General features: G+C 39.7%; 1 protein-coding gene across 1 annotated transcript in view; it reads left to right on the top strand.

Annotated features, from left to right (window-relative positions):
• The window catches only part of lama5 (laminin, alpha 5), an 82,877-nt gene that overhangs the window by 26,906 nt on the left and 43,018 nt on the right, over positions 1-12,953 (top strand). The window contains exons 4-12 of the mRNA XM_053643626.1: positions 1,184-1,302; positions 1,612-1,782; positions 2,078-2,175; positions 7,705-7,820; positions 10,859-10,977; positions 11,087-11,177; positions 11,289-11,423; positions 11,847-11,909; positions 12,026-12,166. Coding sequence (XP_053499601.1) covers positions 1,184-1,302; positions 1,612-1,782; positions 2,078-2,175; positions 7,705-7,820; positions 10,859-10,977; positions 11,087-11,177; positions 11,289-11,423; positions 11,847-11,909; positions 12,026-12,166 — 1,053 coding nt within the window. The remainder of the gene's footprint in view (positions 1-1,183; positions 1,303-1,611; positions 1,783-2,077; positions 2,176-7,704; positions 7,821-10,858; positions 10,978-11,086; positions 11,178-11,288; positions 11,424-11,846; positions 11,910-12,025; positions 12,167-12,953) is intronic.

Raw genomic sequence — 12,953 nt, 5'->3', positions numbered from 1 at the left:
CTTGGACCATATGGGACCAGACGTGAAGAGCATTCTAATTCAATGAAGCAAAACATTATACGTCTGACGTTTTTAGAACATTGCAGGAACGTTGCTTTTGGAACATTGCAGATTTAAACCTGTTTAGAAATCTGTTGAATACTTATTGAATGGTTTGCTAGCATTCTCTGTTTCCTGGGACCCTGTCTATCAGTAGAAAGGCACCACTGCAGGACCACCAGATATTATTGACCAGGTATTATTTGGGCGATGGACTATATTTGGTATTGGCATGACCGTGTGAACAGCACTGGTACGAGTGCATCTACAGAGCAGCAGCAGTTTTTAAACAGTGCATAATATACACCTACCACTTTGTAATGGTCCACTGCCGTAGTCCCAGCTGACAAAAAAAGGTCCCCAGGACATCCCCTAAATGGCCTCTACGAACGTCGCCCAAATGTCCATGTGTAGGGTACCCTTGATGTCCTACGGGTGTTCAAGAGGATGTTCACAAGATGTCCTGCAGCCATTCGGGACGCTTTGGGGACTTTTGCTGAAATGAAAACTTTCAGTAGTGTTATGATTTGGTATCATCTGACGTCCTCAGAACGTCCGCCAGCGAACGTTATAAACCGGACCAAATGCGGACCTAAGTGGACGTTTACAATGTCCGGGGGATGTCCCCTGTTTGCTGGGATGGTCCACCTTGTGGGTGCACAGATACAAAGAACAGCTCATTCGTCCATGCACAGTGCATTATTTGTGCTCTAGACTTCAATCACAGCACTATTCTGGATATTTTTGATTCGTGACACTGAGGGGTTTGAAAATCACTGGAACACCGCTGTCTGTAATACACGTGTACCAGCAACAGCAAAGCAGTAGTATTTCAAAACCTGTTCATGACATCTAGTGTTAGGAGACTGTGAGTGGCTTTTCATTACCTTGTATTGGGAAGATGGTCAAGTGAAAAACTACAATGAAGGATTTTGACAAAAGGTCGCAGTCTAGTGGATATTTGGTCACTCTCCATATTTGAAAATTTCTCTTAGTATATTTGTGTTCTGTGTTCTTCATAATATCAAACGGTATGTGTCGTGTCATTAATAACTTATGAGTGCTATACTTACTGGCATACTAGCATTTTAGAGTGAAACTTGTCTGAAACTTGTCTGTGTGTTTTCTGTGCTTTGATTCACAGCCTCCAAGAGGGACTGCATTGAGCGATTTGGCCAACGGACCATCGAGCGCATCAACCATGACAATGACGTGATCTGCACAACAGAATATTCTCGTATAGTGCCTCTGGAGAATGGCGAGGTAATGATTCTGATCCAGTCATCTAACTGCAGTCTTAAAGTGTTATTTCAACCTGAAACAGTACCAGACTGAGCAACCTGATCCCGCTTCAAAGAGCAAATAAAATATCTACGTACGTTCCGTCTCTCTTGCATGTAAATTTTGTAGTGTCATGTTCGTGTTCTCTGTAAGTACTGGGTCATCGGGATCATTTTGAATAAATAGGAGTAGTAAGTCTTGATGAATCGTGGCTTGTGGACAAATCTTAACAAATGGAGAAATCCATTTGTTTTCACCTAATGCTTTGTTTTCTCTACGATTCACACTCAGATTGTGGTGTCTCTGGTTAACGGGCGACCCGGAGCCATGAACTTTTCCTACTCGCCCGTGCTAAGGGAATTCACCAAAGCCACCAACATCCGCCTGCGATTCCTGCGCACCAACACACTGCTGGGCCACCTGATGGGCAAAGCACTGAGAGACCCCACTGTTACACGCCGGGTAAGATGCAGCTCAAGTGAACAATCGCGATGAACAAGAAATTATGTCCCAAATCTACTGTGAAATTGCACAAGGCACTGAAAGAGCCCAGCATTATCTGCCAGGAGAACAATATGGCAAAAACAAGCTTATCAATAACACTGGTCCATTGTAAAGGAATGTGATCTGCTGATACAGTTAGAAAAGACATGACCAAATGGAAACATTAGCGAGAAATGTCCTGTGTTTTACTTTGACTTCTTTTATAATGGAACGTTCTTTTCTGCAGTGATATTTCCTCTGTATATTTTTGCAGTATTACTATAGCATTAAAGACATCAGCATTGGAGGGAGGTGTGTGTGCAATGGGCATGCTGAAGCCTGCAACGCTATTGACCCCAATGACCCCTACAAGTAAGAGATCTTTCGGTCGTCTAGGTCTACCACCTGGTCTTTTAAAAAAAAAATCAAAAAATTTTACTATCTAATTACGTCTCATATATCTTAACTTTGACATTTCATTCTTAACCTCTGTTATGTTCAGAAAGAAATCTGTTTTTTTTCTCATTTTTTTGGAAATTTTTAACTTCCAAACAGTTCTTATTTCTTCTAGTTTAATCTATCTTATTAATTCGGGGTTAGTAGCTCAAGGTTACAATGTGAGATATCAGCTGTGTGGTGGTAAAAAATAATCCTCTCCTGGAGGTAAAAACATATACAGTGCCCTCCATTAATATTGGCACCCTTGGTAAATATGAGCAAAGAAGTCTTTATTATTTAACCTTTTGATCTTTTGTTCAAATAATTCACAAAAATACTCTGCTCTCATGGATATCAAACAATTGCAAACACAGGTTTATAAAAAAAAATCTTTGTTAAATATAGGTGTGCAACAATTATTGGCACCCCTCTGAATTCATATGAGAAAAATATATTTGAAGTATATTCCCATTGATATTTAACATTTTGTTAGTACACCTGGGTGACTAAGAACAGGAAATTGACTTCCTGTTTCACAGACGTATAAATATGAGGTAACACATAGGCCAAATTCCCTTAGTCATTCATAACAATGGGTAAGACCAAGGAATATAGCTGTGATGTGCGACAAAAGGTTGTTGAACTATAAGAAAATAGCACAAGCATTGAAAATGCCCATTTCCACCATCAGGGCAATAATTAAGTTCCAGTGAACTGGAAATGTTATGAATCAACCTGGAATTGGACGTGTCTCTATTGTCTCAACACACTGTGAAGAGGATGGTTCGAGTGGCCAAAAAATCTCCAAGAATCACAGCTGGAGAACTGCAGAAGTTAGTTGTGTCTCTGGGTCAGAAAGTCTCCAAAACTACGATTTGAAGTTACCTACATCACCACAAGTTGTTAGGAAGGGTTTCAACTTCAAATGGGATCAGATTCTATGATCCAAAATATAGTTTTTTGGTAATAAACACCAGAGGTGGTTTTGGCACACAGAGAGGTAGCCATATGGAAAAGTACCTCATGCCCATGGTTAGATATGGTGGTGGCTCTTTAATGTTTTGGGGCTGTTTTTCTGCCAGAGGACCTGGACATTTTGTTAGGATACATGGCATCATGGGCTCTGTCAAATATCAACAGATATTAAATGAAAACCTGAATGCCTCTGCCTGAAAGCTTAAAAGGGGCCGTGGTTGGATCTTCCAGCAGGGCAGTGATCCAAAATATACATCAAAATCAACACAAAAATGGTTTACTGACCACAAAATCATGATCCTGCCATGGCCATCCCAGTCCCCTGACTTGTAAAACCTTAGAAAACCTGTGGGATGAGCTGAAGAAGAGAGTTCACCAGCGGGGACCTCAAAATTTGAAGGATCTGGAGAGATTCTGTATGGAGGAATGGTCTCACATCCCTTGCCATGTATTCTCCAACCTCATCAGGCATTATAGGAGAAAACTCAGAGCTGTTATCTTGGCAAAGGGAGGTAGCACAAAGTATTGACTAAAAAAGTGCCAATAATTGTTACAAACCTATATTTATATGTATATTTTTTTGATAAACCTGTGTTTTGTTTGCATTTGGTTTTTTTTTCCTGTGAATTTTTGTGAGCATTTTTGTGAATTTTTTTTTAACAAAAGTTCATTTACATTTTGTGGCATTTGGCAGATGCTCTTACCCAGAGTGATGAACATTTATCTCATTTATAAATCTGAGAAATTGAGGGTTAAGGGCCTTGCTCATGGACCCAATAGTGGCAGCTTTTTCACAGCTTTCTTTGCTCATATTTACCGAGGGTGCCAATATTAGTGGAGGGCACTGTGCTAACTTACACATAGAAAAGATGATTACACATGGATAATGTGTAATATGACTATTAAAAAAAATATATTTTTTAAAGCATTTATTGCCATAGCCTGTCAATATGCAGCATGCAGGTTTGTCAAAAAAGGTTTATAATTCATGGTTATATTGTGGAGTGTAGTATATTAACAGGAAAAAAGTGTGTGTGTGTGTGTGTGTGTGTGTGTGTGTGTGTGTCAGCTTCAACTTCACCCTAACCATAATCATGCCTGTCAGGAGTCAGGTAATGCAGGCATGTTCATGCATATAGAGCATATGATCTCATACACTAACATACTCGCATGTACATACAGGACCTAAAGAATTACACTGCATTCCCCTCAAGGTTGAGCTAGCTTTCAGGTGCACACACACACACACACACACACACACACACACACAAAAGATCTTGACATCTTGCATTCTCCAAACATTCAGGGAGACTGTATTTAACTCTGTTTTTGATGTCTGGATCTATAGGTCTATGTGTATATCAGTGGAGGGGGTTATAGCAGATGAGTCAAGTCAAGTTTATTATCATTCCTCTATAGAGCTTGTATACATTGGAATGAAATGAAGTTTCTTCAGGACCATGGTGCAGCACAGAATAGTACGCAAGACTACATAAAGTGCAAATACACAACAGTTTGAGACGAGTGCAAAACAATAAATACACAGAACAAAACAATAAATACACAGGACAAAACAATAAATACAAGAACAAAACAGTAAATACACAGGACAGTAAATACACAGGACAGTAAATATACAGGACGATAAATTACAAGACATTGTGCCCAGGGGCCTCTGACTTCTTAATCCGGGCCTGGCTGTAGTAATACTTAGAAAAATGTCCTAGACATGAAATAGGCACCATCTGTAGACTGGCAGGTGGTTTGTTTAATTTTTCAGGAATTCAGAATTTTTTCTGGCTCTGGTAGAAGCTATAGTGGTGCCGGGATTGGGAAACAGGCTCCTGCTCTGTGTCTGCCTCTTGTCCCCGTGAATCCCGCTGCTTTAGGTTTGAGTGAGATCATCTGGAAAAGTGTCAGTGCCATCAGCATAAAAACTCCTCATCTCCGCACAGAGCTGGATATAGAAACCCCAGAGGCCGTCAGTAGATTATACTGACATGGAACAGATGTAGATTTGATGGTGTGTGCATGTCGAGCATTCTCTTGGCTGTGATTTTGTGTTTGTTATCACACGAGTGCACGTCTGGAGTTGCCTGTCTGTTTGCTGTTTCACAATGTTTTTTGAATTTCAAGCAAATTTCAGAAAAGTACACCCGTTTCTCCAATGGATTTTCTTCTGCACAAATTCAGCATTCAGAGCAGTTAGATGGAAACCCTGTTTCTATGGTTACGTGAATTCTCTGAATATATCCATGTGGGACCTTTTAATCACCTTTAATCATAACCATAATATTTGCTTAAAGCCCAGATCCCATTCATCTTCTTACAGATAATAACTTTGTTATATTGAACTTGTATTTTGAAAGATGGAATCTAAAGTCGTAGACACGGGTGTGATGTTGAGTGAGTAAAGGTGGATGATGAGCTGAACTGATAAAGAGAGAACGTGTGAGGGAATACTGTGCCTTTAGTATGTTTAGTACGTGGAGCCTTATAATGCTAAAATCATGGTATGTGCTGATGGACCTCTTCTTTACACACAGCACGAATTCGATATGTTTTCCCGCCCTCTTTTTATTGACAGGATATAATCGGCCCTGATCATCGGATGTTTTTAAACTATCGGCCAATAGCGTGAAAAATTACCTTTATGGGCTGATACCGAATATTGGCCGATACATCAGTGCATCTCTAGTGACTACAATGTGTCACACTGAAATTTATTTAATTTTGGTCTGTAAATATATACTCGAACCTACAGAATGCCATTTGAGACCAATACTGAATGCATAAATATGACACTTTTAATTCATTTTTTTGGCCCTGAGAATGACTTGCATCCCATCCAGGGTGAATTCTCCCACCTTGCTCCCAGTTATTGAAGATTACATTCATTAATTATTCGTATTAGTTGTCCCTGTAAAGTGCAAACAAATGTTTGTTTGTTTGTGGGTTTTTTCTTCAAATGAAGGACATCGGGGGAGAAGACAGCATCTTAATCATTCTTAATCTTAAGCAGGCGTTGCTTTGCCTGAGGACCAAATATTTATGCTTAAAATTATGAATAGCAGATGAGCACTCAGTCGGCTTATCCTTTCAATTATGAGCTGCTTCATAGATGTGTGCATCGAATTAACCAAAAATTGTCATTTTATTACTTGGCAACTGGAAATAGTGAATTAAAAGAGTAATAAACTTTAAAGTTGAATGCACACTTTTGGCACAAAATATACACCGATCAGCCATAACGTTAAAACCACCTGCCTAATATGGTGTCCCCCTTGTTCCAGCAAAACACCTCTGAGCTTTCGAGGCAAAGACTCCACAAGATCTCTGAAGGTGTGCTGTCATATCTTACACCAAGACATTAGCAGCAGATCCTGTAAGATGCAAGGTGGGGCCTCCATGGATCAGACTTGTTTGTCCAGCACGTCCTACAGACGCTCGATTGGATTGAGATCTGGGGAATTTGGAGGCCAAGTCAACACCTTGAACTCTTTGTCATGTTCCTCAAACCATTCCCTGAACAATTTTTTGCCGTGTAGCAGGACGCATTATGCTGCTGAAAGAGGCCATTGACATTAGGAAATACTGTTACCATGAAGCAGTGTACTTGGTCTGCAACAATGTTTAGGTAGGTCATATGTGTCAAAGTAACATCCACATGAATGCCAGGACACAAAAAGTTTCCCAGCAGAACATTGTTCAGAGCATCACACTGCCTCTGCCGGCTTGCCTTCTTCCCATAGTGCATCCTGGTGTGTAGATTACACTGTTACTGAACATCCAGAAATACCCACTGTGTGTGTGTGCGTGTGCGCGTGCGTGTGTGTGCGTGTGTGTGTGCGTGTTGAGAATCAATAGTGTATGATTTGTACTGACATGACAGTGAAATGGCACAGTGTGTGTATATATTTGCAATATCCGCATATCATTCTTAATGGAACAGTTTATACTTCTCACGTTCTTTCCTGAGTGTCAGAATGCATTCGCCATAGCCTCACTCGGTCGTGTTTTTTAGTAAAAAAAAGGATCACAGTTCACAGTTTGGTCCATGGGGATTCTTGGGATATTTTCATAGATATGATATATTGCAGCTCACAAAATCCTTTAAAACATGAGGATTTTTTTAGATTATTAATAGAGGGTGATTATACAAGTTATTTACTTAAGTGTAATTTGTACGCTCACACACATACACACACACACACACACACACATACGCAAAACAGTCCTGCGCCAGATTTCCATTAATCAGTTGAAATAATGTTTACAGTTTTTTTGTTCTCCCCGCCCCCCAATTTCTTCTGTCTTCCTGTCTCCCTTTTTCTTATTGTAGCCTCTCAGGGTCTCTCAGGTCAATGAGACACTTTTATCCTCTTGAAGAGCGGCACTTGAAGTTTCTGTGCTGCTCATATGATGCCCATTGACAAGCCCACTCTCACTGTCTCACTGTTTTCCTTCCATTCTCCTTTGTCATTGCAGGCTTCAGTGCGACTGCCAGCACAACACTTGTGGCACATCATGTGACCGCTGTTGCCCCGGATTCAACCAGTTGCCATGGAAACCAGCCACTACTTACAGTGCTAATGAGTGTGAACGTGAGTTTCTCCACTCTTTCGTTCCAAACTAATCTTCCCTGACAATCTCATCATGTGTCATTTTTTCGGAGGTAAAAAGCCAGAGGTGTTGGTCACGCTACTCTGGTCGTAAATCATGCACATGCTTATTTTTATGTAATCATGCATCATGGTGCGTATAGGCATGCCTTTCTAAAGGCAATATTCTTAGAGTGTGGCCACTCCATTATGTGCACACAGGCTTTTAGTCCTTTTCCACCAATAAGGTGACGGCGCTGGTTCCAAACCCCACACGTTTCCATCCAAAGCTGTTGCCAGCTGAGAACCTCTGCTAATCTGATCAGTTCTCAGATTAGGAATTGAAATGTGTGTGACGTAATGACCAGATCTTATCCCAAACTCAGCACACCACTGTTAATGCTCAGTCAGCTCAAATGACTATACAGTACATGTAAGTAACAGACCAACAGAGGCGTACAAACATACATAAATACATATTTATACGTACATACTTATTGATAACGTCAGTGAAGAGCAATAGATAAATAACATTCAGTGAAAAGTAAGATGATGTACAAAACCAAATATATATTACACTATATGGCCAAATGTTTGTGGCAGTGTAACCATCGCGACCATATATGGCAATTGTAGCTCAGCGGTTAAGACGTTGGATGACTGAATGGAAGATTGTAATTGAAATTCCCAGCACTGCCAAGATACCACCATTGAGCCGAGACCCTTTACCCTCAACTCAGGGTAGTGGTGGCTCAGTGGTTAAAGGCTCTGGGTTACTGATCAGAAGGTCAGGAATTCAAGCCCCAGCACTGCCAAGCTACCACTGTTGGGCCCTTGGGCAAGGCCCTTAACCCTCAATTGCTCAGTTGTATAAATGAGATAAATGTAAGTCGCTCTGGATAAGGGTGTCATCCAAAAGCACACAGGATTATAATAGGATGTCTTTGTATGCTGTAACATTACTGTTTCTCTTCACTGGAACTAAGAGGCGCAAACCTGGTCCCCCTGTACACAAAGCCAGATACATGAAGACGTGGTTCGCCAAAGAATTCGATTGGCCTGTACAGAGCCCTGACCTCAAGATTATCCCAAAATGAAGATCTTATCACAGCAAAGAGGGGAAGACATCTGGAATGGACTGTTCAAAAAGCACATGAGTGTTATGGTCAGGTGTCCACAAACTTTATGGTCGATGTAACAGACAAACAGACTGTCGATGTAACAGTCACCCGAATTTCTCTTTACTGCAGAAAACAAAAACTCCATATTGTCTTTTGCAAAAGACAAGAACCCTCAAATATGTTTGTTGCTTATCTTTTCCGAATCTGACTTCTGGGTAAGCATGACATGGGGCTAGGCCACACATTCAAGTTTGTACGATTAGTCCGATTATTATGATTAGTATGATTAGTCCATCGCTGCATATATTTTACATCACATGTCCTATAAACAACCACTGGAGAAAAAAACAACAACAACAACAACAACAACAGAAGGGAAACAGCTGCAGATTAACTGCAGTGTCAGTAAACCCGGCTTTCTACAGTGTTCATTCAAGTCTGAGAAGATGTGAGGCGTTATCTCGTCTAGGCTGTGAGCGTGTGAGTGATGAGGAAGAGATCACATGTTGTATGAGCCTGGCTCACAGGTACTACACACTCCACATGCTGAGAGCTCAGAGTCCACAATTTCGTCTGGCTTTTCTCAGGCCTGACAAGAATAGCACCACTCTACATTAATAAAAGCTCCTAGTCACTGTCGTTGTGTGTGTGTGTGTGTGTGTGTGTGTGTGTGTTGGAAAGCTTTTAAAACAGCTTTCAAACAGGTTGTTAGACTGGGATGTTCGATATCAACTACAAACGTGTAACACACAAACACACACACACACACACACACACACACTGTGGGACATTGAGGTTTTAACATGTCTTTTAGCAGAGCCATGTTGAGAAACGCCAGCGAAAGCAGTTCATCTTGCTCAGGCTATATATATATATATATATATATATATATATATATATATATATATATATATATATATATATATAATATAAACATGATAATGTTCTTTTTGTAATGTTTTATACTTCATGCTTGTATAATTACTGTCAGTAAAAGATTTTGACTAAACGCATGTCAGTAGGTTGAGGGAAGGAAGTCTTTTATTTTGTTTCATGTGTAGATATTAGTACCCTGTGAGTGCTTTCTCCTTTCAACCAGCTGTCATTATCTCTGTGAAAATCTTTTAATGACAGTAATTATAAAAGATAGGATGTTAAAAGGGTCTTTGAAATACGCTTAAACACTTCATCCTCCAGAGGGATTTCGACTGAAGCGTCTGGCGGATATTAACTTTGTTTTCTTTCTTTTATGTAAAACGAAACCTTCAATTAACGAATCCAAATAACACAGAAAACACAGATGTTTCCTTCAGACATATAAACAGCATTATGGCTCTTTTTTCCTTCTTCTTTTTTTTTTTGGGGGGGGGGGTGTTATGGTACTGATGCTTTCATGATGAACTTGTACTGGAAAGGTTTATTTAAACAGCTTTGAGTTTTTCCTTTATTTATGTGCTCATGTGACTACAGAGTAAAAATGTGAATCATTCTGGAAAAAAAAATTATAATTTCTGGAAATATTTTGCGCAAGGGCTCGTTGCCATCTCATCGGCTTGCTACATGTTAGTTTACGTTAAATACAATTTTAATAAGAACCTATTTTAAGATTCACTTTTTAAGTGTCTTGTTGCGCTGGACGTTTATGTGCATTCCATCTCAATACTGTTCTCTTTCGTTTTCGTAAACAGTTTTTTTGTGTGTGACTGAAACTCCCTTGTTGTTCCCTTGTGTGTGTATGTGTGCGTATGGGTTTCTCATGTCTGTGCTCCTTTTGTTTTCTTTGCATGCATTTTAATTTTAATCTGTTATCCTTAACCCGGTCAGTTTTGTCCGCCTCTATGCCACCCCTCTGCCACCCCTCTGCCCCATCCAGTTAAAGCAACAGTGATCAGTAAAACGTTCCTGTGTTTCTGCCTGCAGAGTGTAACTGCCACAGACACTCATTTGAGTGTTACTATGACCCTACGGTAGACCGGAGAAGAGCCAGTCTGAACATGCAGGGCGAGTACCAGGGAGGAGGAGTGTGTATGGAGTGTCAGGTAGGCAAACACACCGATATACAAACAAGTGAATTAATATCAACTGATGTACTGTTACACTAGAAATATCAGATATGTTTAATGATCTTGGCATTTCCTGTCTGTGCAGCACCACACTACAGGAAACAACTGTGAGCGCTGCGTACCAGGATACTACAGGTCACCTGACCACCCTCTGGAGTCTCCACTGGCCTGTTCAAGTGAGTGTGCAACCAAATAGAAACAATATCTCACGTCAGTTCTTATGGACTCAACACCAATGTTCCAGTGTATCTGTCTGAGTCTCTCTCTCTCTCTCTCTCTGTGTGCAGAGTGTATGTGTGAGTCAGATTTCACTGAAGGTACATGTGAGGATCTAACTGGTCGCTGCTACTGTAAGTCCAACTACACCGGAGAGAACTGTGACTCTTGTGCAGAAGGATATGAGAACTTCCCGGCCTGCTATTGTGAGTGTGTGTGCATGTGTGTGCATGTGTGTGTCTGTGTGTGTGTGTGTGTGTGTGTGTGTGTGTGATCATCTTCATTTCAGTTTCAGAAGCATGTAAGTCACAGGTGATAAACCCAAGGCCTGTGGCCCACTGTCTAATTTTATTTGTGCAGATTTACAGAAAATGATATTGTACACTGTAACACTACTATCCTGCATTTGGACATTAGAGCAGTATGAGTGTAATAGTGATTGTGATGGAAGAAAGAAAACAAATACAATACAAGTATGCCTTTAACCGCTATACAACACAGCACAGTAGTAACAACACACGCAGATACAGCGGTTACCAAGTTATTCCAAAATATTTATTTCAACATGACTGGATAAATGCATGATATTGAATCTAATGTGTTGTTATGTTTGTTTGTGTTTGCTTTAGTGGCCACTCCCACCTTCCCGACTAATATCAATGGAGAGGCTCGACCTGCAGGAGAGATCATTAGTAAGACTTATCTCTTAATTTTCACCCTTTCTTCTCCTTGTCCTGCTATATGAATTTTGATGCTCAAAATTGTCTCTGCACTCGGTGTGTGTGTATGTGTGTGTGTGTTTTTGTAGACTGTGAGTGTAATGCGGCAGGCACAGAGGGAAATTCGTGTAGGGCAGACCCCAACACACGGACCTGCGTGTGTAAACCTGGTTTCACAGGACAAAATTGCGACACCTGTGCTCCTGGGTACTATGGCCTCAACTGCTATCGTAAGAAAACCACACACACGTACACACCTATACACACAATGACTAATAAAATAATGTTATAAAACAATTATAATAATATTACTTTGTCTACCACTGGCAGAAATTGAATTACTCAATAAGACTATAGTATATTATAGTATAGTAGAGTAGGGTATAGTATATTGTATTATAGTAGAGTATAGTATTGTACAGTAGGGTATAGTATATAGTATTATAGTAGAGTAGGGTATAGCATATTGTATTATAGTAGAGTAGGGTATAGTATATTGTATTAGAGTAGGGTATAGTATATTATAGTAGTGTAGGGTATAGCATATTGTATTATAGTAGAGTAGGATATAGTATATTGTATTATAGTAGAGTAGGGTATAGTATATTGTATTATAGTAGAGTATAGTATTGTAGAGTAGGATATAGTATATTATAGTAGAGTATTGCATAATATAGTAGAGTAGGGTATAGTATATTATAGTAGAGTAGAGTAGGTTATAGTATATTATAGTAGAGTAGGGTACAGTATATTGTAATATAGTATAGTAGATTATAATATAGTATAGTAGAGTAGGGTATAGTATATTATAGTAGAGTAGGGTATAGTATATTATAGTAGAGTAGGTTATAGTATATTATAGTAGAGTAGGGTATAGTATATTATAGTAGAGTAGGGTATAGTATATTGTATTATAGTAGAGTATAGTATAATATATTATAGTAGAGTAGGGTATAGTATATTATAGTAGAGTATAGCATAGTAGAGTAGAGTATTGTATAGTAGATTATATATAGT

This window comes from Ictalurus furcatus, chromosome 15 (assembly GCF_023375685.1).
Source record: "Ictalurus furcatus strain D&B chromosome 15, Billie_1.0, whole genome shotgun sequence".
NCBI lineage: Eukaryota > Metazoa > Chordata > Actinopteri > Siluriformes > Ictaluridae > Ictalurus > Ictalurus furcatus.
This window is presented reverse-complemented; position numbering and strand designations above follow the sequence as displayed.